Source organism: Coloeus monedula (genome assembly GCF_965178545.1).
Source record: "Coloeus monedula genome assembly, chromosome: 13".
In the NCBI taxonomy this organism is placed as follows: Eukaryota; Metazoa; Chordata; class Aves; order Passeriformes; family Corvidae; genus Coloeus; species Coloeus monedula.
This window is the reverse complement of record NC_138793.1, coordinates 14,872,843-14,896,704: the sequence shown is the minus strand read 5'-3', so window position 1 is coordinate 14,896,704 and position 23,862 is coordinate 14,872,843. Positions and strand designations below refer to the sequence as shown.

Here is a 23,862-nt window from a genome sequence, read left to right as displayed (position 1 = left end):
GCCCTCATACACCCGCTGGGAGCCCCGGGACCTCTGTGCCCTTCACTGGGGAGCAGGGATGGGGTCTGGGGGGTAGAATGCTTTGGTGGGGCTGGGTGGGACCTGCTTCCAGCGGGCTGGTTCTGCTCGCCCAGATGGTGGCACCTGGTGGGTTCCCTGCTCAGGTCCCCCATGGACCACCTACAGAGACCTGAGCACCCATCACCAGAGCCAGGGCCATCCTTACTGTGCCTCGCAGTGGGCACAGGAGAGGCTGGGCACTGCTGCTCTGGCAGCAGAGGCTGTGTGGCCATCATTGGGGTTATGTGATGACAGGGTTCTCCATGCCGAGTGTGAGAGGCAAGAGCCACCTGGAGTTGGTGGCCAGATGGGGCCCCACGGCCCGGGGGGAGCCAAGCCCTTGAGAGACGCCCCACTCAGTGCACAGGCAAAATGCTGGAGGTGGGGGGTGTGGTTTTGGGAGCCATGGGGGGTCTGTCCAGCTGTGTGGGCAAAGCCAGACCATGAGTGCTCCCCACAGCCCAGGGGTCACCCCACACTGCCAGCACCTTGCAGTGAGGCACCCTGCGGGGCAGAGGGTGCTGAGGGCTCCCGAACACGGTGGGAGGGAGGAGTGTCTCGTCTTATTGCTAATGGCTCCACGGTGATGACACCCACCGGTTGTGGCAAAACTTGAGGTGGGATTTGCTGTGTGACATCCCCAAAAACAGTGGCCTCTGGACCCTGGAGGGATCAGCCCAGGAGCTGGGAGTGGAACTGACAGTGTGGCAGGGGCCAAGCCAGCCAATTCCCCCCCCCCCAGTGCATTTTTGGTGGCAGGCGGTAATTGTCCTTCTTGCAACAAGGGACAAAGGAAGTGCCACCACAGGCGAGGGCATGAGGGCAGAGGCAGGGGGACACTCTTGCCACCCTCCTGCCCTGACAGCTTCTGGAGTAGGGCTGACCACTCTTCACTTGCCCCAGGGCAGCCCTCAGGGTACATGACCAGGGCGAAGGGACAGTTTGGGATGTGATTTCTCACGAGGCTCAGCCAGCTCTGGGGTAGCAGGTCCTGGGTGTGCTGGGGGATCCCATGCTAGCTCTCCCTAGAGAGGCCATCAGGCAGAAATGAAAACTGCATCCCTAGGAACAGACCCGTGACCTCCCAGTAAGTGCTGCTCCCTGTTCCTGTCTTCCTTTTGACTTTGTCAGCCACCAGTTGAACTTGGGAGACCAACCTACCTCCTGTGTCCTCTCCACGTGCTGTCCCATCCCTTCATCCCGTCCCATCCCAACATCCTGTCCCCGTCTCATCACCCTGATCCTGCTACCCCATCCTGGCGCTGTCCCCCTGCCACCCACCCTCCCAAGCCGGGGCCAAGCCGATGCTAGGGAGGGCGAGGACCAATGCAGAACCATGTGTGACTGCTGGATAAAGCCCCTCTCCTTCTCCTGTACCAGACAAGGGGATGAGGCCAATGGCAAAGAAGACAAATTGACCCCAAAGAAGCGAGGGCCCTGCTGGAGGATGTCCACGGGGCGGGTGGGTGCTGGCGGGATGCTGACGGATGGGAGATGGCTCTGAAGGAGACGTCGGCGGCGGGCGTGGACCTCAGCACGATACCTCCATAGTGTGGTTGATCTGCCCCATGGCCTCGGTGCTCTCCGAGTGGGTGCAGGCACGTGGGCGGGTGCCATCCACAGAGCTGGCGCTGGTCAGGGAGGCCGTGCGGGAGCGTGCCAGGCGGGTCATGCTGGCAGATGGCACTGCACGGGCACAGAGAGACAGCCAGGGTGCTCAGATCCCTCTGAAAACCTGAGGGACCTGAACCAACATTGCCACCAGCCCTGCTCCCCGATGCAACTGAGCCTGAGCACAAGCTTGCAGCAAGCGGTGCTGTGACAACATGAGCAGCTCCAGGCTGGTAAGGGACAGCAGGGCAGGGGTGCTCTGTGGCAGGCTGCACACCGGGCTCACTCCTGGGCATGCAACCTCTGGGCATTAGGCAGTGGGGACCCCTGACTACCACGTTCCAGGAAAGGAGTGAGCTGGGATCGGAGCTCCCCTGGCTGCCCAGGGTGTGCAGGGAAGGTGACGCCCTCCCCCAGACAGAATGGCCGGTGGTCACAGGAGGGCACAGTGGGCACATTGCCAAGGCTGTGCCTGCATGGAGAGGGAATTGTCTGAATGGCGTTTCTCAGCCCCCAGCCCTGGCTCAGGGTGCCATCTCAGGCAAAGCAGAGCGAGGCAGTGGGCATCCGGCTGGGAAGGGCCGGTCCTGCACCCAGGCTGCTCCCGAAGGCGCCCAGGCAGCTCGAGGGCACAGGCCAGGCAGGCACCATGCAGCAGCGGGCACGGGCCGAGCACTGAGCGGTACCTGTGCCTCCACTCAGCCTCCGATCCTTCAGGTGGGTGACTGGCAGGGGCAGGAGAAGGGCAGGGAGGGCAGAGAGAGAGTGTCAGCCCTGCTGGCCGCTCCGCTGGGCCAGGAGCCCCTGCCCAGCCCACGTGTGCCTGCACACAGAGCTGTCCCTGCGCACCCAGACTGCACACACACACACAGAGACACACACACGTGCAACAGACCTGCAAACACACACACGCGTGCACGTGGACTTCTGCATGCATGCACACACAGGTATAAACACACACACACATGGTTGGTCATAAACTGTGCACACACACATGCACACAGACTTCTGCACGTGGGCTCTGCTTGTCTTTGTTGCACACACACAGCCCCTGCTCATGCATGCCCACACACGCACACACACGTGCACACCTTCACAGGGAGCCTGGCACACACATATGTACACACAGAGCCCTTGTACACACATGTGGGTGCACACAGAGCCTGTACACCCCACGCCCCTGCGGACACTTGGACAGACACCTTCCACAGCTGCACACACAGTGCCACATACGCACGCACAGCTCTCCATGAGGACAGACACGCAGAGGTGCCAGGCTCCTCTCCTGCAGCAGATCAGCACACACAAACCCCCACCAGCCCCACGCCCAGCCCCGGCACTCACTGTAGCCCATGCCTTGCAGGAAGTACTTGAAGGCTTCGGTCAGCTTGCCTGGCTGTAGGGAGAGAGCAGGCTGAGCTGAGCTGAGGCAGCACCGAGGCCGAGATCCCCACTCAGCCCTGAGCTGCTTCTGGCAGCCCCAGCGTGAGACCCCTATGCTCTCATCAGCCCATGCCCACCTAGCCAAGGACAGCACCAGTGCATGCCTTAGGGCCCAGTTTCCCCAGTTAACTGGGGAAATTGTGAGGGCTCACCTGTGTGACCTGGGGCAGCCCACCGGAGTCAGCCATCTGCAAAGAGAAGGTCCTGCTCAGTTTGGGAGGATGCCTGTACTGTCCACCATCCCCCAGTACCCGCTGGCAGGATGCCACTGCTGGGGTCCCTCTGCTCTCCCCATACACCCCCAGCTCCAAGGGCCATGATAGACCTGGAATGGGGAGATGGGGACACCCTGCAGCCCTGGGGCAGAAGGCAATGGGGCACTTCATAGGCAGCAGGGACCTCCCGGCTGCCCCTTGCCACCAGCCTACCTTCAGGAATGTGGTGTTGGTGGGATCCAGCTTGGAGTTACACTCCACCTGTAGGCAGGAGAGATGATATTAGCACCCTAGGAAGCCAGGAGCCAAGCAGAATTTGTCCACATGTACCACCACTGGCCCACAGCATTCCAGCTGGCAAATCTCTCCTCAGCCAGGAGGAGACAGGGCACTAGGTGAGCCCTGAGCCTGCAGGACCACCATCCCCTGCCATGGGACTTTCCTCCTATCAGTCTGGGCAAGGGTAGGGACTGGAACAGGAGGAGAGGAGACTGCTGAGGCATTCTGTGTCACACCCATGTGTACATGCACACAAGTGTGCCCACGTGCACAGGCACGTGGCAGAGGAGAGTTGTGTGCATGCAGTTACACATTGTCTACAAATGCAGCCACCTGCACCGTACCTGTGGCTGATGTGCAAGGGTGGACAATGCTGTGGGTGTGTGCCAGAGGCTGTGTGGGTGCACGTGGCCCAGCAGGGAGTGTGCCCATGTGCCGACACATCCGAGCGTGCACAGTGTGAGCACATCTGGGTGTATGAAGAAGGGGAAGTTTTCCAGGTGTGGCAACCCCACACAGCTGCATGTGCGCAGGTGCCCACACGAGCAGGTGGGTTTGCACACAAGCACGCTCCCACTCCCGGGCGCTGCCATGCGTCTGAGCAGGCAGGGAACATGTGCATGCCCGTGCGTGGGCATCGCCCGCCTGCCACCCCGCAGGCGCTGCCCCGTCACTCACCACCCCCTCCTCAGCAGGCGCGTTGTCTCCGACCACGAGCATCACGGGGCAGCTGGAAGTGAGAGGAGAGAGGGCCCTGGTCAGGGTTTGGCCTGGGCAAATTCCACTGCCCCGGGACCCCTCTATGACTTGCTGGCACGGCTCTTACCGCAGCGTCTTGGCATTGGGCACCGTCCCAGGCCGGTTGATGTCCAGGTCTCTGCGGCTGACGGAGGAGAAAGAAGGCCAGTGTGAGCCCATGGGCAGATGCCACCACCGATGCCATAGCACAAGAATCAGGCCACTGCCAGCCTCAGAAGCAGCACCCAGCCCCGCTGTCCCGGCACCTTGTGCATGGAGGATGCCATGCCCACCTCTGCCATGGGATGCAGCACCCATCAGAGTGCCAGGGCTCCCAACACCCTGCATGCATGGGACAGCATCTCTGCCCCCTTTCCCAGGCCTGTGCCAGCACCCAGTGCAGGAGAAGACATGGCAATGTGTAGCCACGGTGGTGGGCTCTGGGACATGACAAGGCTCTGGCACAGGTACCACCACTCCCTCATGCCCAGGCAGCAGCAGCAGCAGACAACTTTGCACTGCTGCCTGCATGCACTGGAGGGTGATAACAGCACCCAGCAGGGGTCTGGGTTCCCATGGTGACCTCAGAGCCACCCACCAGCACTGCAGCCCCTCGCCCTGGCACAGACAGGGACACAGCCCAGCAGCAGGGCTGCCTGGAGCACTCACCTGTTGTACATGTTGAGGAACAGCTGGAGGTTGAACTGGTTCACCACACTGCCGATCTGCTGCCGGTAACTCTGCACCAGCTCCGTGTTGTTCATCAGCTCTTCCTGTGCCAGCAGGGCATGGAGATCAGGGCAGGTGCTGGGGGGACACTCTACTCCCCCAGTCTTGCCCATGCCATGTCAGCCAGCAGGGATGAGGAGGAGGATGCTGGGCAGTGCAGCTGGGCACAGTGCTGCTGCAGGCAGCACACCCAGGCAGGACAGGGGCACGAGTCACACACTCATCAAGGTTAAGCCTCAGACCAGGCAGGGCTTGACTAACCCCAACCCTGCACATGGGAAGGGTCCAGTGGCACTGTGGTACCTGGCAGGGCACAGCCCAGGTGACCCAGCTGGATGCTGGGCTGGGGAGCTGGTGGCAGGGGCCTGGCAGGATGCACAGCCCTTACCTGGCTGAACAGGTGGGACAGGACAATGTCCGGCAGCGTGCTGGTGAGGCCAGAGAGCTGTAGAGGGAGCACAGGGAGTTATGGCACTGCCGTGGCTGCCTCCTGCCCCAGGAAGCCGCCAGGACTGGGAGGAGGGGTTGGGGCCCTGCCCACCTTGGCAGCTGCCCAGTCAATCCAGCCTTTGCCATTGGGGTCGATGTTCATAAGGACCAGCCCTTCGACCAGGTCAGGGAAGATGAGCTGCAGTGAGCAAGAGGGGAGAGGCTCAGAGGGGAGGGAAGATGTGCCCTGGGCAGCCCCCCACCAGAGCCACTGCACAGGATTGCATGGAGCTGATGTGACCCTGTCCTGGGAGCAACAGGAGACCTGTGGCGAGACTGCCCAGCCACCGTGGCCATGGCACTGCCATCCTGGGTCCCCCAACCCTCCAGGAGCCTTTGCAGCAGCAGAGACTACCTGGAGGTATCAGCTCCTGCTCTTCCCCATGCCCTGGGCTGACAGCAGGTACATGCAACAACTCAGGGCCAGTCCATCCCAACCTCAGGCTCACCGCAAACTTGGCCAGCACGTAGGCTCCTGCCCCAACACCAATCCCAATCACGTACTTGAACCTGGAAATACAGAGAGGTCCATATGAGGGGACAGTGGGCTCCAACACATCTTCCCTGGGACACCCCTGCACCCACAGCAAGAGGCCTCGCAGGATGCCAGTTTACAGGGACAACTCCCCCAGCCCCAAACCCTTGCTTTCTGCCCATCTGCCTGCCCAGGACCCTCAGCCAGCAGCCGTGGAAGAGAGGCTGACTCACCCGAAATGCTGCACCACGCTGGGTAACATGGCAGCCAGCTGGTCCATGGATGGGTACTGGTACCTGTGGCACAGGGAGGCATAGGATGGTGGTTATGGAACTGTTCAGAGCAGGGTGTCTGGGACAGGGCAGCTGGGCTGCCTGAAATGGGCAGAGAAATGCCACCCACCTGCAAACCACCCTACTGCCTGCCCTGGGCCACTCATCTGCCACAGGCTTTGGCACAGTTTGGAAAGACCCACAGGCAGGGCACAACTGCCAGGCAGCAACAACCCAAGGGGCAGGGGGTGACATCCCAGCAGGCACAGTGAGCCCCTGAAGCTGGCACCTACCCCTGAGGGAACTGTGAGGCTCCTGCCTGCTGGCCCGGCGCGTCCACGTGGCACACCACAAAGTGCTTTGTGATCTCCTGCATGTCCTCGTAGTTGAAGAAGGTGTTGAAACAAAGCTTGTCTGTCAAAGGGCAGGGGGGTATCAGAGACCAAACAGCCCAGCACCAGGGCCTGGTGGGCCAGGGGAGCATGGACAGAAGCTGCCCACCCTCCCACTGCCCTTCAACCAGGAGGTGACATGCCACCAAAGCCATCACCTCCCCTTCCCTCCAGGCTCCTTGTCCTTACAGGGGGGACCGCAGCTACTGTTAGCAAGGGCTGCATCCCTCCAGGTGTCAGGAGGCATGGGGATGGACAGACACAGCCAGGAGAATGAGGAGTTTGGGGTGACCTCATTGGTGAGCCTCAGAAGGAACGCAAAGCCCAGGACTGCAAGACCACCCAGTGGGCAGCAGGATTAGCAGCCTGGGGTATTAGCCCTGTCCAAAATCCCCAGAAAGGGCTCAAGCAAACATGAAATTTGAGGAGCAGCTGCAAATCTCCCTGCTTGGAAAGAGTCGAAGAAACATCCCCAGCGCTGCCATGGACAAGACCCCACCATTGCAGTGGGATACAGACACTGTCTGGGCTTGGACAGGTCCTGTCCCATGGCATCAGTGCTGGGACATCCCTCCCAAAATGTGGGGGTGAGGCAGTTGTAAGGCCCTTTGCAGCCAGCATGACGTGTGCCTGAGCAGCCAGAGCTGCTGCAATGGTGACACAGCTCAGTAGTGTGTCAGTGACTCAGCCTCAGCCGCCAGCGGAGCGGGAGATGCTTCTCCCCACTCACAGGGAATTGGGCATCCTGGCTCAGCTGGAGGGCACAGCCTGGGACAGGGCTCTGGGGTGCAGGTCCAGGGCTGCAGGCTGACAGAAAGTGCAGCATCTCCACACCACAGCCCCAGCTCGGGGTCCCTCTTTCCCTGCTATTCCCAGTCTTTTGTCCCCCACTATGCCCTGCTGCCAGCTGGGTCCATGCTCTGCATACCAACAGGCTGGTGGCGGCAGTGAGGGCCAGCCCAGCATCCCCCATGTCCCATCCCTGCCTGGTGTGGGCAGGCAGGCAGCCAGCACTGGGGTGGCCAAGCACTCCTGGCTGTGCCTGGCCTGGGCTTTGTGTCCAGCTGAGCATCCAAACTCCCCTGGTGCTTTCAGCTGCCTGGGGGGACCCAGTGCAGCCACGGGCAGAGGCAAAGGAGGTGAGCCAGGGGCAATGTCCCGGCACCCCATGGAGCCTCGGGCTCACCCCTGCCTGCCCTGCACCCCCAGCCCAGGAGCAGCACTCACGGTTGAGGCCCACATCGTGGTACGTCAGGATGGCCGGGCGGTTCCCCTTGGGAGAGCCCCGGATGACCACATGCAGCAGCCCGTAGGGGGTCTCAATGTCATGTTCCTGGGGAAGAGGAGAGATGGGGTGATGCCCACCTGCCCTAAGACATCCTTTCATCCTCTTCTGTGCCACCATCACACCCTTCACTGCTGCTTCCCCACATGGGTCCCGTGGGAAGACACAGGAAAGAGGAGCAGCTGTCCCAGGAAAAAAACTAGCTCTGGGCATCCCAGAGGGGGTAGAAAGCAGGACAAATCACATACAAATGCTCACGGCCTCCATCAGCTCGGGAAGGGAAGACTTTGGGTAGGACCATAGGACATAGGATTGGACATGCGTATCACAGGATGGGATCACAGCATGGGATCACAGGATGGGATCAAGGGATGGATCCAAGAGGGTTTGAGAGAGAAGGATAATAGGATGGGACAGGTGGACCACAGGACAGGAGAGGAGATCTTCAAGGGCTTGAGACTGAGGAAATTTTGGCAACAGGGTAGGAGTTCACAGCATGGCCCAGTTGGGTGCAGATTCAATCTGGGACAAATGAGCAGAGGTCAGACCCTGGGCAGGACTACAGGAAATGCTGCAATCTGATACCAAAATTACAGCTAAAGTAACTTTAAAACCCCTGGTCTGAAATGGCAGTGCCCCCACAGAGAAACAAAAACTACCACGTGCCTCAGTTTCCCTGTCTAGGAGGGCTCCAGCCTTGACATCCTGGCCCTTGTTCCCAGCCAGCATCAGGAACTGAGCCCAGGTGCAGCCCAAGGACAAGGGACCAGAGGTCCCCTCCAGATGCCTGTGCCTGCCAGCCAGTCCAGCGGCAGTGACCTCGAGGCTGGGATCTGGTGGGTGCAGAAGCATCATGTGCTGAGCAGGGCAGGGCAGGGGATGATGGCAGGGGATGATGGCAGGGTGCCCAAGCATCACGGTCCTCACTGCTGGCACTGGCAGCCCCATGGATGGGCTGGTGGGAGGAGAGCAGGTACGTGGATGCTCACGCGGGTTACACGCCACCAAGGACTCTGAAGGACACGGGCCTCGGGTGGGAGGAAGCGCCTGGGGACAGGGTCTCCTCACTGCAGTGCCTCCCCTCACTGAGACCTGCTGTCCCTGGAGGAACATGGCACCCAAAGGCAGATCCAGGGCTCTGTGGAGACATCTCTTATCTCCCAAGGGCACCCTGACCCCAGCCCTCATCCACAGCTGTCCCTCCACCCCCTGCAGTTGCACCAGGCAGAAGTCCATGAGCAGTGACATCCCTCTGCAACAACAGACTGGGAGACTGAGGCAGAGGAAGGGCCTGGCCCAAGGTCACAGAGCAGGAGGCATCTGTGTGGTCTGATCCTGAGCACAGGGCTGCCTCCTTGCCATCACCATGCCCATGGTACCCATCACAGCCCCAACAGCTCAGTTTTCAATCCTACCCCAAAATCACATGCCCAAGGTAGTGGATCGATCCTCAGCACTGCTCCCTCCTGCCCCCCGCCCCCTGCCAAGCCAAGCACATCCTGCCTGTGGTGCAGCCTCTGCAGCACTGCTGGGTACCACAGCCCTGCCCTTTGCCGCAGGGATGCTCGCTGGGGGAAGAAGCTTGGGATGCAGGGGATGCACGCAGCAAAGAGAGAGTGGCACAGAAAACCCACAGCCCCAGCGAGGAGCGGCATGGGGCTCACAGCACCCATAGGTGCCTGACAGAGCCCATCCATGTCCAGGCTACCTGCTCACCGCTGCAGTGCTCCCACCTCACTCACCCCCTCTGCATCAGCCTGTTGCCATCGGGTGTTGCCATCACTGCAGAGGCCAGAAAGCAACCAAGGGGTTGCTTCAAAACAGCCAGAGACCCTTCTCCCTCTGTAACCCAGGGGGTGGGCAAGGGGCAGTGTGCCCCCCATCAGCACACAACCCCGGCACGGGCCAGAGCTGCTGACCCTCAGCCTCGGCACAGCATCTCTGCCGGGCTCCGGGAGGACATGCTCAAGGACAATGCGTCCCCAAAACCTGCAGCACATCAGGGATGCGGCAGCAGGGCTGGGAGAAGGAAGGGTTCCCTAGCAGTGGGTCCTCCCTGCCCCAATGCCTGCCTGCCCCACGCCGAGCCCTGCTGGGTGCAAAGGCCCAGCTTGGGCAAGCAGGAGAGACACTGGGGCAGGAAAACACCTGGGAAGCGAAGGTAGCGAGCACGGCAACGGCGGTACCTACCCCATCCCAGCACTCCGGCATGGTGAGGAACTGGGCGGACGAGGATGCTCAGGCAGTGCGGGCCAAGCCGGAGGTCCCGGTGTGGGGCACGGTAACACAGCCGCCGGGGCGAAGCTGAGCTCTGCGCTGGCTCAGCCCCTCGCCTCGATTTATAGCGGAGCCCCAGCCCTGCGCTAAGCCCTCCCTCGCCCTTCCCCCTCGGCAGGTTTGGCCTCCATTGCAGGCGAGCGCCGCGATGGAGCCGGCACTCAGCCATTGGCTGCCGCGGGAATTATTCATGCTCCAATTGGCCCCAAATACCCTTGTTTATGAAGAAAAAACGCCTGGCACCGTGCGGTACCTTCTCCATCTTCCCTCTTTCGGCAGACAGAGACAGGCGGGGTGTCTGGACTCGTATCCCATGGAGCAGCCCCAGCACGGTCAGGACAGAGCCCACTGCACACACCTGGCTCCAGCCGCACACGGACACAGAGTCACGGCTGAGCCCGCAGCCGCCCAGGCCGAGGCCCTGCAGCGATGCCCGGGCAGCAGGCAGCACACACACAGCCACAGATGGACACGGGCACACACTGAAAAACAGGAGAAGAACACGGCAGGCGCGCTCTGCCACGTGCACATCACCACGCATGTACATGCACAGGGACACGTACGGACACAGACACACAGGAGCCGGGCAAAACCCTGTCTGTGAGTGGAAAAACTGGGAAAATTAACACCATACCAACACCGAAGCACATGCACCCTACAAAAAGCTTGTGCATACCCCCCAGGGCCAGGCCCTGTGTGTGTGTGTCAGTACATGTTCCTGTACATGTATGTTGTGGTCATCTGCATACCAAGAGCACACCTGCTGCATGTGCTCAGCACGGATGCCATGGCCATCACTAATGCTCATGGATGCACAGCGAGCTGCACACCTGCAGAACCTTGTACACATGTGCACAGAGGGGCACAGACATGTCCAGGGAGGGGCACACACATGTACACATGTAAACACTGCCCAGACACCTGTGTTGCCTCACCCAGCAGCACACTCATCCCACCATCAAGTGGGATGATGGCACGCAGGAAATGTGCAGGATTTAGCCCTGACCTGGGCATTGCCAGTGGCAGGTAAATAAAGCAGGAGGAAAGACAATCCAGCAGCTCCAAGGGGTTGGATCGTTCCCTGGACTGACACATGCTGTGTGCATACACACACACATGAGAATTCCCATGTGCACATGTTTCGGTTTCTTCCCTGATTCCAATGAGGCCTCGTGCCACCACAGCCCCAGAACCCCCCAGCAGTCTCTGGGTGCCCTCCCCCTGCGCCCTGCCTCCCCCTGCCCAGCCCAGCACCACTGCCCAGCTCAGCATGACCGGCACAAAACTGGGCAATCATGGATGGAGAAGGAGTCTCACAGTCCCTTCAATGCCCTTCAGGAACCCACTGAAAGCCATGTCCCACAAACAAGTCAGGGCTGGACAGACAAAAGGTCTGGATGTGGAGAAAGGACAGACAGGCAGAGGGATGGCATTGATGCTGCCTCCACCAGAGAGGCTTCACTCTGCACTGCTTTGTCCTGCGGGGAGCTCAGAGCCAGGCCTGGAAAGAGGCATCCCTGTGAATGAAAGACCGTGTGTGATGGGGAAGCCCAGCTCCCCGGTGGTTCCTGGCACTCCAGGTGCCATTTTTGCTTTCCCCAGCCCTGCTGCCTGTAGAGCCAAAGATCATGACAGCCACAGTCCCCAGGCAAAAACAAGAGATGCACAGGGACAAAAAAAGACAGAAGGTAGATAAATAGAAGACAGAAGGGGTGGAAGAGCCAAGGTGAATGCAAAAGGGCTGCAAGGGAGATGGGAGGGCTGAGCAAGACTGACTCTGCTTGAATAGCATCAAATGGGATCACCACCACCTTGGCTACTAGCCCATTTGCCTGGCGGGTGGCCCAGACCTCCTGCAGGATGCAGGGCACCCAGGTCCCAGGGCACCTGCCCCCAGCTCTCCTGCACCTTGGCTTCTGTCCCAAGGGCTTTACTTTGGCTGGTGGCCCCCCCACTGCCCCAGCCAGGCCTGAGTATCCCATCAATGACTCGCTCTAGGGAGCAGCAGGGGACAGTGAAGAGTTGAGCTGGGGGCTGGATTGAATTATCCCAAGGAGGTGAATCTAGAAAATGGGGTAAGATCTCCCCAAGGAATGGCAGGCAGCCTTTGCACCGCACCAACTTGCAAATGTCAGAGTGGGGAAAAGGAGGAGGTTGCCCTGGCATAGCCCAGGAAACTCATCCCATCCCTACCCTGAGGCTCTTGGAGGGGAGCCGGGACGATGCAGGGTCTGGCTGGCTTGGGAAAAGCTGCCTTGATCATTGCCCAGTTCCTTTTTTAGGTCCCGAGGGGATGGAGGTGCATCCCTGTGGCATTTGCTGTCCAGAACTGCTCCACTTGGGCAGCACCAGGGACATGGTTCAGTGCCACCCTGGGCCAGCCCCTGCCACACGCAGCGATTGTCCTGGGAGGGTCATTGCTCTTTAACATCGCCTGCACGCCGACCAAGCCCTGCCCCAGCACAGCTGAGCGAGAGCCCACTGGTGCCTCTGGTGCTACCGAGAGCTCTGGGCAGCCTTGCACTGCCACTTCCCTCCCCTCCTCACCTCCCTCTCCCTCCTCACTCTCACTGGTGACACCAGGAGGTTTGATTTCCCCTCCAGGGGCCAACAGAAGCCCTAAGCAAGCAGAGCAAAGAGCAGCCCAGCCCTGCACACCCTGCTGCTGCCAGCCCCAGCACCTCACCAGCTTTAGAGCTGCTGGGGAGAGCACCATTTCTTTTCCACCACTGCCATTTTTTAATTATTTCCTGGCTTTCAAGAGGGCCATCAGGTACCTCCCACTCTGTGAACCACAGCAGCCAGCACCAGCATCCTTGCTCCCTGACCAGCTGCACCTTCCCACCTGCATGGGTGCCAGACACTGAGCAGGCCAGCCCCAAAATTCTGGGCACTGCTAAAACAGGGACCTGTGCTCCCCTGCCCTTATCTCAGGATGAATGAAATCCACATTTATTTTGTCCTTATAGGTGCTGTTGTTTCAGTGCCATAACTGCAAGGGCTCAGCCTTCAACACCCAAGCCCACTGTCCCCATGGTCCCACTGCTGGCAAAGTGGCAGCACACAGCCTGAAGTCAATCACTGGTGTCCCCTGGGAGGGGAACACTTTGGGAGAGGGACAGGCAGCAAGCTGGCAGCCCCACTACCCTCCCTCCCTACCACCCTGGTCCCCACAGAGTGAGCCTGGTGCAGGATGAGCCTGGGCAGAGGTGTGAGAGTGATGCAGACCAACATGGGAGCCAGGCACGAGCTGAGCTCCCATGAGTCCTGGAGCTGTATCATGGGGCTCCTCTGGAGAGCACAAATGGAGGTACAAGATGGGCAGGTGCCAGCCAAGGGAGCAGAGGGGCCCTACTCTCCAAGAGAGGTGGGTGGTGTAGGGGGCAATGCCCCAGCCCTCCAAAAGAGAAAGAGGCTTTCAAACATCCTTATGTAAGCAGGGAGCTGGCATTGCCTGGGAAACCATTGCCATGGCAATTGTAGAGGGGCTGGAAAAGCAGCTCACCCTTCCTGAGAAGAAATTGCCTGTTTTAAAGGTTTTGTCCCCAGCCCATGGCCAAGTGCCCACCAGTAACATCCGAGCGCCAGCACAGAGATGCCTGGCAGCATCCCCCCATCCCCTCCTGACAAGGACTATGATGGATGTGCAACCCCGTGCACAGACACTGACCAGGCACTGCGTCCCCATGGAAGAGGGGACAGACCAGCCCTGAGTTCACTCAGTGCCCCACAGCCTTCCCCAGGCACAGGCTGCTGTTCCATGTGAAACCCAGGGGTGGGCAGCACCTCCCATGGCTGGTCCTACCTTCCAGTCTGTGTCCACAGTGGAGAGGAAGACATCCGAGTTCTCCTGGGATGAGAAGGAGCCATTAGGGACAGAGACACCGCTCACTTTTGCAGCGCCCTCCCACCCAGCCTGCAAAGCCCTCTGACACCACAGGCACCCCCTCCCCAGGGCTGCAGGGGACACAATGCCCACACGTGTGCACACACGTGCATGTGTTACCTGCGTGTGTGCACACACAGGTGTGTGTTAGCACGATGTGCAACATCTGCACACACGCACATCATCCTGTGCTCAGCCATGCAGGCTCATCACCACCCGCACACACACACACTGAGGACCACAAATGTGCACCCAAAACCAGCACACACACAGAGTACCACACAAATACCCGATACCAGCACACAACCCCTCCCAAGCTCCTGCATCCTGGTGCCCCTCATGCAGGAGCCAGAGCCAGAGTGGTCACCAAACTCACCAGCTCAGCATCCTGTCCCCGCAGCAGCGGCTTCTCCTCGGTGAAGCGCAGCTCGTGTAGCCCTGCCATGGTCATCTCCTGCAGCAGCAGCCCTGCCCAGGGCAAGGGACACGTCAGGGCAGGTCCTGTCTTGGGCCTCTTGCCCCAGCCCCACGGAGCCTCATGGGTCTCCCTCCCATAGGGATGGGACCCAAGTCAGCTTCACTCCACCCACCTACTATGGGGACTTGGTGCTTCAGCTTGCCCAGGGGCTGCAGTGAGCCCCTCGTCTGGGAGCTGGAAGCAGGCACAGAGCAGACAGTGCCCAGATGAGCTCAGCTCCCCACTCCTACCCAGGTCCAGTTCTCCCAGTTAAGGACAAACCTGTCTCCAGGGCATGATCTTGGGCAAACTGAGGGACCAACCTCATCTGTCCATGCTGGTCACCTCAGTAAGCACCCAATCCAGAGCAAGAACATCCAAATTCTCATCCCAACTTTCAGCATCGGTCAAAGATAGAAAATCCAAATTTTTGGCCGGTTTTAGGTTGCAGATAGGGATGGATGGGACAGAGGGAGATCTCCCTGCACAGCCAGAATGAGGGGTGATGTTTCTCAGCCATGCTGGGAGGCAGAGGGATGTTCCAAGCAGAAAGAGAGCAGAGAGACAGCCTGACGTTTGTATGGCAATGATGGGAGAAATCCAAATGTGAAGCCTTTGCTCCCAAAGTCTTCTTGCCTGTGAATCAGGTGCTGGCCAGTGAGTGCCTCAGCCCCAGGACTTGGAGGGACAGACTTCTCAATGGAGCTGCCACTCAGCAGCGGTGTGAGACGGGGTGCTGCTGACCCCAGCCAACACTGGCATCTCCAAAAACACCCCCAGGCACAAGCCCACTCAGAGAGCAAAAGAGAGCGAGGAGATCAGCAGCTGGCTGCACACAGATGGTGAAAGACGTGGGGACACAGGGAACAATCCAGGCTCCCCCGTGTTTAAATGGGATGGGTAACTGGCAAATCCCAGTGCCAGGGGATTATCTGCGCTCGAGCAGGATCCAGACCTCAGGCATTGCCTTTGCAGCCTCTGTTCTCACCCTTTCCACAGGGCCAAGTCTTCAGACAAGTTGTTGCTTCTCCAGATGGGCCAGCACTGATCCCACATCCCCTCAGCTGTATCCCCCCCCGTGCAATCTCCCTGGACAGAACGGGGATGGTTTGGGCTGTACAAGCAGCGCAGCACACACAGACCCGCTCCATCCACACAGCCTCGGCCGAGCCTGCTTCACATTTTGTCCACCTCCAAACCTAGATCAGCCCAGGCTGACGATGTGGAAAGGCCAAGAAATGCCCAGGAACACAGGAACACAGGAGCTGGTCATAAACTCCCCTCCAAAGCCAGGTTTTTCTCCTCTGACCAGGTTTTCCATTCAAAACTCAAGCAGGCTGTGCCACCTGCCTGCTTTCTGCAGACATGGCACTTTATCTTGCTCCTTGGGAGCCATCCAACAATCCAGAACTGTTTGGAGGGAGAAACAACACTGCGAAGCCTCTCAAGATTCCAGGGCACCCAGCATCAGGAGTGTCCATGTCACCCCCTGCCCAGAGGGTCCCACCAGGCCAGGGTATGTCAAGAAGTGCTATCAGCCCCATGGAGAGGCACGAATGAGAGGCATAATGCTCCAGGCTGGGCTGCTGCTGCTGGGGAAATGGCTCTGTGCACAGGGACAGCCCTGGCCTGCAGCCCACCAGCACAGCTGAGCCAACAGAGCCTGCAGAGCCACCAACCAAGCAACCCCACAGCCCCAGGAGAAAAAACAGGAGAAAAATCAGCCTCACCGATAGCTGGGTCTGGAAGAGAGCAGGAGCGTCCCACGCTGAGCACACCAACCCACCGTGTGGCCACGGCCCCAGGGTGGCTGGGAACAGCACTTAGTGTATGGTGAATGCCTTTATTAATTACAGCCTGCAGCTAATATGGGAGGGAGGGTGGCTGAGCAATGAGGAAAGGCCCCGTGACCTTGCTTGCATGGTGGGGGGAAAGCTGGCTCAGGAGGGAGGTGACAGAGCCCTGCACCAACCAGCATCCCCAGCACAGGGGTCCCCAGGACAGTCTCCTAAAGTGGTGCTGACTGTGGGAACAGAGGATGGGTCAGTAAGTCAGGGAGTGCCGTGGGTTCCACAGCCTGTGAGCAGGGTCACAGCTGTGCTGCCACCTTCCCTGGGTGCTCTGCTTCCCATGCCACCCCACAGGAACCCACGTCCCTGCTCCTGGCAGTGCAGCTGTGGGGTTGTGGGGCTGTGGGCAGTCTCACCCAGCCCCACTGGCCCACTGTTGCTGTGGAGGGCTGGTGAGGAAGCCACAGCTCCACGTCTAGCCAAAACAACTTGACTCCCGCCTTATGCCAGAGTAATGTGCCCAGTAACAAGCCCTTTTCTTTGCAGCTCACCCCAATGCTCCTCAACAAGCACCCATTCCCAGGGTACCACCCCAAACACACCCATCTCTGCTCCCATTCTGCCTTCCCAGTGTGGTGCCACAGTTTCCTAAGCATAGCCGGGACATGTTTCTTCCCTAATTCCCAATCAGTCCCAAACCCAGCAGGACATAAGTGCTCTGTCTGGGAATAGTGCTCTGACCCACCAGGGTCCTGGCACGACATATATAGATGGGGACAGGAACAGGCACATTGGCTTACCTTCCCCAGGGATCTGCAGCCCACTGCTGGCTTACTGGAGGAGAACCAGCTTGTAGCAGCATTATTATTATTGTTGTTGCTGTTATTGTTGTTATTATATCATGATCACAACATGGCTTGAGCTCCATTTCACACTTGGCAGTGTGTTTGGTCACAGGGCAGGGATCCCCCAGATGTTGTCTCAGTCTCACAGGAGTCCCCACACTGACTACCTGCGTCCTGCCCTGGCAAGGATGTGGCACCCACAGGATGTTGGCACGGATACTTGGAGCTGACTGAGCAGTGTGCAACAGACAGGCAGACAAATTGGGAGAAGTGAGGGCTGGCCCCTGCCAGGCAGTGAAGCCAAGGCAGCCTTCAGTGAGGCTGGGAGAGGGAGGAAGGGAACTTGCAGCTCAGTCTGAGCCACGGCCGTGTGCCCACAGCATTGCCCCCTGAGCAGGACCGCTGTGGAGCCACGATGGGGTGAAGGAAAACCCCAGTGTGACACAGCCTGGGCCACATCCCATGCCACCAGTGCAGGAGGAACACCATAAGGGACACAGGTCTGCACCCCAGCAGCCCCCACTAACCAGCCTAACAGCGTGGTCGAGCTGAGGGGTGCAGGACTGGGCAGCCACACCACCAGAGCTGCCAGGCCGGGGGGCAGGGGACACGGTGCCACTGATGCATGGGCTGAGCAGCCCAGGGTTTGGGGGCGGCGGTGGCAGCAGGGGGCTTTGTGGGGCCTCAGGCTGTCTCTCAGTGGCTGTTGCTAAGAGCAGCCTCCTTCCCAGCCCAGCGCATTCTTCGGGGCAGCGGGGAGACTCCCAGGGGAGGCTGGCTGAGGAGCAGGGAGGCACCGCAGGGATGCTCCAGCGATCCCCCGGGCACCCCCACCCCTCGGCTGTCTGCTGGGCGGCCCCCTTTGCCAGGAGGCTGCCGACTCCGTCCCCCCTTCCCCCAGCACCACCGGGCTGGGCTTTCCCCGCTGCAGCAAGGCATCACCTCCCGTACCCCGAGAAGGACCCTATCCCGGCAGCCCACACCTGCGGGAGCAAAGGCAGGCGGCGGAGCGGGTGGGGGGCAGCTCCATGTCCTAGGCAGGGGCTGAAGGCTCTCCCTTCCCCCGGCCCCATCACCGCATCGCCCCTCCTCGTTTCACAACCCCCGCTCCCGGCACGGGCGGCCGGGCCGTACCTGTCAGGAGCTCGATCTTGTGCCGGAGCACCTTCATGCCGGGGCGGCGGGTCCCGGCGGGCGGGGCGGGCTGCGAGGAGGCGGCGGCGGCCCCGGCGGGGGGCGAGCGGAGCCGGTGCCGGTGCCGGTGCCGGTGCCGGTGCCGGTGCCGGTGCGGGGTGCGCGGGGCGGCGCAGGGGCTGGGCTGGGCACGGCCCCGCCGGCCGGATCCTCCCCTCGCTGGGGCCGGAGGGGAGGGACGGGGCCGGGATCGGGAACGGGGGCACCGGGAGAACAACGGTGCTGGGGGAGGCGGGAGCGAACGGGAGATGGAGGCTGCCGGGGGTTACGCGGGTCATGGAACACTGGGGGCTGCGGGGGGTTGGACGGGGGATGGAGGCTGCCGAGCGCACACATCACCCTGTAGGGAACCCTTTAGGTCCCAGAGTGGGACCGTGATGTCCAGTAGGTCCAACAGGTCCCTGTGGTCGTGGAGTCCCAGAAGCAGGGGACAGTGGGAGCCTTGGGGAGCCCCAGGTATGGACCATGCACGAGAGGTCTGGGTTTCCCTGAAAGCAGGGGAAGGTGATAACCGAGGTGCTCAGGGAGGATCTGAGACAAGAGGGGACCTATGAACAACACTGATATCTGGAACACAGCCACTGGTGGCCAAGGGATGTAGGGAGTCCTGGAGAGTGGGGCCATGAAGAACAAAGGGGTTGGGAGTATCCAGGAACAAAAACACGGATGACAAGGGACCTGAGGGTCCTCTGGGGCATGGGAATGCAGGCTCCCCTGAGGATAGGATGGTCCCGTTCAAGGTTGCCAGGTGGTTCTAAGATAAGAAGGACCTGTGCAATGAGGGTGCCCACAGCAGGGCCATAATGGTCTGAGCCTGCCAGGGAATGCAGATGGTGACAGTCAAGAAGGATCACCCAGGAGTGAAGGCCATGACTGGGGTCATGATGATCCCATGCACACACTGGAGGTGTAGGGTGGCAGCTGTTTGGGGCAGAGCAGGAAGTTGTGAATCACTTGAATTGTCCTGAATTGGGACAGTTGGTCCTGTGAGGACAGAGGGCCCTGGCCTGCCCCAGAGCAAGGGTTGAATCCTGCTTGTCTCCAAGCTGGGCAAGCCCATCCTGCCACTGTTCCTTCCTCTGTACTTCTTTGTACTCACTTTAACTGATTTTTTTCCCACACCTAGGGATGTAACAGCCTCCATTCCCGTGCTGCCTGGGGCAACTGCACAGGACATACCATCCAAAACTGGCCCTTATCAAAACATCCCCATGGAGAACTGCTGAGGACCCCGTCACCTCCTCTCAGTGGGCTTGGTTCCTCAGCTCCTGGGTTGAATCAGGCATCCCAGAGCTCAGCCTTATCACCCCTCAGCCAGCCACAGTGGCCAACAGACCCCTCTGCTTCAGGGCACCTTTACCTGCTGGGCCATGGAGTGCCCTGGAGTGGCCACAGGCAGCTCATCCTACAAACAGGTGCTGAGGGACTGGAGAAATGTCTGCTCACACTGACATTCATTTCCATCCCTGGTGTATCCATTTTAACAGCTTGTCCCAGGCTTTTTGGATGGCAACCAGATTTCAGCTGATTTCAACCTCTCCCGCTGAGTCACCACGAGTTCTGCATCCAGGCTGCATTTGCCTTTTCACCTCAAAGAGAGGAAAAGCCCATGATGTCAGGGAGCTCAGGGACCCTTAAATCCCTCAGCTAGGAGCCAGCCCCTCACCTAGAACTTCAGTGGGGTCAGATATTCCCTGCCTTCAATGCTGGCTTTCCCCCTCTTCTGTGGGTCCAGCAGCCAAGAGGTTTTCTCTGAACTGGTCGGGGATGAGACAGTGTTGGTTCTGATCTTTCTGACATTGCTCACAATTAAACCCTCTCCTCTTCCTTCACTTGCCAGGGATTTCTATGGGAATAAATGATTTTTCATGCCTGGGATTTGTCTTCTCCTCAGCAGTCACACCTTCAAGTAGAGAGGCAGAGGGGCCAGAACTGCTGAAGCCGTGGATGCCATTGATGGCAAGAGGGAGGTGGCGGGACTAGAGGCCCTGGGACCTTTAATTTTCCCTGTCTCTGGAAGGAACCTGGAAAGATTCCATGCAAAAGACAGAGACCATAGAACTCCTACAAAAATGCTCCAGCATGACCCTTTCCCCTTCCCCCAAATTCCTGTTGTGATGGTGCCATCTCAACCCGGCTGAGGTGAGCTGGGGCCCCTAATCCTGCTGCAGGTAGCTCTGTACCCCTTGGCCACCCTTCCCACAGTGGCACCCAGTGCTGGCAGTGCCACAAGGACCCGTCCTGTGGAGGGCAGCTGGTGGTGGATGGAGCACAGAGCTGCCATCAGCAGAGAGGGATGTAGAGGTGACCAGCATGGGAAGCAGAGGCCTGAATGCAAGCCCTCAGGCAGGACAGGTTTGACACATGTCCAACAGCTCCAGGCTGAATCCTGTGCTGCACACAGGGCTGATTTGGGGGCAGGAGGAGAAGCAGCCTGGGGCAGATGTGCTGGCTGCCCATGCTGGCTGTGCAGGGGACCAGCACAATCGATGTGCCTGTATCAAAGGGCTTCACAGGGATTGGGTACCACCCCGAGGCACAGGCAGGCCAGCGATGATGTGCAGAGGAGTCACAGCTAAATTTAGTCTCATTTGTACGTGAGTGTGATGTTTTTATTCTTGCCCTTAAATAAAGACATCGTTTGGAGCCAGTGGCTGCTGGCTCTGCCTTGCTCAGCCCTGGACCTTGGATGGGTTGTTTCAGTCAAGCTATTCAAAAGAGGGAGAAACGAGAATTAGCAGTTGGTGAGACATATCCCAAAGACTTTTTTTCAAAAATGCTCAGGAGCCATTTCCCAGAATCCAGCAGTGCACACAAAGCAGTGAGAGTGTGACTTTGGTGGCTGTGGGGATGTGCTGGTGCTGAGACAGAGGTGTCTACCAGGTAAAGCTGCTCCATGGGCATGGGATCACACACTGGAGCCTTGACCATAGTGAGGGGTGGCTTGCACTTGAGGCAGCAGTGCTGGAGTACCAGCTGTTGGTGATGGGCCCCATCCTGCATCCCATCCTGGATGGGCACCCCACCCCTAGGGCAGGCACAAGCTGCCCCAGCCTTACATCCAAAAGGCAGCAAAAGGCCCACGCCCTTGCTAGCTCCAAAATAATCAGAGCCAGAATGACAGCAGGGCAATTAGATCTTGGGTGCCTCAAAAGAGACACCTCAAACCCTGCCCAGAGTTCTCATATTGGTGCCAGGCAGGGTTGGTTCCCCCTAGAACTGCTGGGCTCATGCAGAACAAGGTGAGGCTGCACCACAGCACTGCCTGTGAGCTCAGGGCTCGAGCTGCAGGCAGGGACAGGGACAGGGACAGGCAGGAGCCAGCCCTGCTGCTCCACAGCCTGACACCATGCATTCCACTGAAGCTGCCTGGGAAGGTAAAATCCTGCAGGGAACTCAGCATCCTCTCCCTGCAACACAGCCCACGAACCCAGGACGGGGGCAGAGGCTCCGTGACCTGGCACAGGGCAGAGCTGTGCCCTCTGTGCCCCACAAAGCATGTGCTGGGGCTGGCGAGCTGCCCGTCCCCCCCGGCTGCCTCCTGCCCTCCAAACACGGGGCTGCCAGTAATTTTCCATCCTGGCTGTGAGCTCTGTCCTAACGAGATGTTCTCCTATGTCCCTCTAATAGGGCTGGGGCCCATTCAAGTTTCTCTGTTCATTCAGACCCCGAGTCCCTCCCGTTTTGCTGTTCAAGCTGCCCACCAGTTCTGCAGCACAGCTACTCCTCCAAGTCCTGCTCCTCCCAGTGCTCACAGCCCCTCTGCCTCAGGGCAATAGGAAGATTTTGTCCAGAAGCCAGGAAAAAAAAAAAAAAGAAAAAAAAAAGAAAAAAAATGACCAGCAACCAGCCAAGAAAAATTCCCATGGCTCAGCTGCACTGGGGCCAGGAACAAGGCAGCCCCGGGGACTTTGCCCGCAGCCATTTCCAAAGCTGCCTCTGCACAGGTACCTCTGCCTGGAATTGCAGGTCTGGGTCCATCAGCTGCACTGATTGGCTGAGCACATCAGAGTAAAGTTGATTTCCAGAGGAAAGTACCTGGCCCTGGAGGCTGTGTGCCTGCAGCATGTATGCAGCAGTGCGCTGCCTTCAACTCCTTCTCCTTGCAATGAGGCTGCTCAACTCTGACCTCAATTTAGGCATTCCCTTTGTGGGCCCGGAGAGCCACCCACCCCCAGGAGACACCTCTTCCAGAGGGAGAATTCTCTGCCCATCTCTCCGGAGCAGCCCCCTCCATCCCTTCCTGCCTCCTCCCAGCCACAGGAGCGGGCAGCAGCACTGCCTGGGCCCACTGTGCTGCTTCTGCCACGGCCTCTTTTCGGAGCCAAGCCAGGCTTTAAATAAATACCTGTCAGCAGAGCCAAGCTGGGTGCTCAGAGTGACGGCATGCGTGCGTTTAGCAGGCTGATAGGCGTGAGACAGAGCAGAGACAGCAGGGACTCTCTCCTCAGAGGCCAGAGACTGGCACGCTCTCAAAGGCAGCATTAATCAGCATTTTCAACTGCATAGCACCTGTCACAACGCAGTGAAGCTGCCCACTCTTACCTTCCCTTGGAGGATGGAATAATGCCATTTCCAAGGGCTGACCTCTCTAGCTGCAAGCTGCTGTGATGCTTTAGGTGGAGGGTGATGGATTTGGAACACTCAACTTCTGTTCTCAGAGTTTCCACAGTTCTCCAGTCCCCACCAGCTGCAGCCACTTGCAATCCCTCCTCCTTGCTGGTCAAGAAAGCCTTCACAGAAGCAGCCCCACACCCAGCTCCCCTTGCCTGCACCCCACCAGCGCTGCCCCTGACCTTCTCCTTGGCCCTCAGCTGATCAATACCTCTAGCTCTGAGGGGATCCATCAGTCCTAATCATTTCATCCCACTTCTCACTAATGCACTCGCTTGTTGCGCTGCATTTGGGCCATGGACCCGACAGCTGCTGGGAGAGAGGCAGAGGGCTGGCCAAAGGTGTGTCACTGCTGTCCCAGGACAGCACATTAACTCTGTGCAACACTACCCTCTCCACCAGAGGCAGGTCTTCATGTCTTCCTCCCACAGCTCTTGGCTCACTGGACAACCACAAACCTTCCTCTCTCAGCTCTCCAGATCCCTGCACACTCATCCTCTCCTTCCCTTTATAGTCCTGTCCCTTGTAGGGGAAACATAAGACAAAACCAAGATGAAGTTCCCAAACTGGTTTGGGTAGGGCTGGATACCAGGCGCTGCCCTGGCCTGCGCATATTCCCACCTCAGGGGCTTTAAATCCGATCCTTGTATCACCGAGCCCTGGAAAGAGTGGTTTGCACCAGTGGGTGCCAGATACACACCCAAACCCACTTCTCTTGGAGTCTCCATGTGCTCCCGAGTCAGGGTGCTGCACATCTCTGGGATAAAATGCCCCCGACGTGGCTGCTGGCTGTGTGACCATGCTCTGCTTT

At 59.3% G+C, this 23,862-nt stretch overlaps 1 protein-coding gene across 5 annotated transcripts; it reads right to left on the bottom strand.

Annotated features, from left to right (window-relative positions):
• Window positions 1-1,591: 1,591 nt before the first annotated feature.
• NDRG4 (NDRG family member 4) lies at window positions 1,592-18,414 on the bottom strand (the record flags this gene model as incomplete). Of its 5 annotated transcripts, none has more annotated exons than XM_082289798.1 (17): window positions 1,592-1,746; window positions 2,358-2,396; window positions 3,016-3,067; window positions 3,267-3,302; window positions 3,543-3,590; window positions 4,287-4,338; window positions 4,435-4,491; window positions 5,016-5,119; window positions 5,464-5,520; window positions 5,617-5,703; window positions 6,014-6,074; window positions 6,273-6,335; window positions 6,605-6,725; window positions 7,931-8,096; window positions 14,071-14,115; window positions 14,528-14,619; window positions 18,378-18,414. In XM_082289798.1, the coding sequence occupies 17 exons, from the start codon at window positions 18,412-18,414 to the stop codon at window positions 1,592-1,594; spliced, it is 1,272 nt and encodes a 423-aa protein (XP_082145924.1). The 5 variants fall into 5 exon arrangements, with proteins under 5 accessions (XP_082145924.1, XP_082145925.1, XP_082145926.1 ...); XM_082289799.1 differs by having other exon boundaries at window positions 7,931-8,036; XM_082289800.1 differs by lacking the exon at window positions 2,358-2,396 and having other exon boundaries at window positions 7,931-8,036.
• Window positions 18,415-23,862: the final 5,448 nt, after the last annotated feature.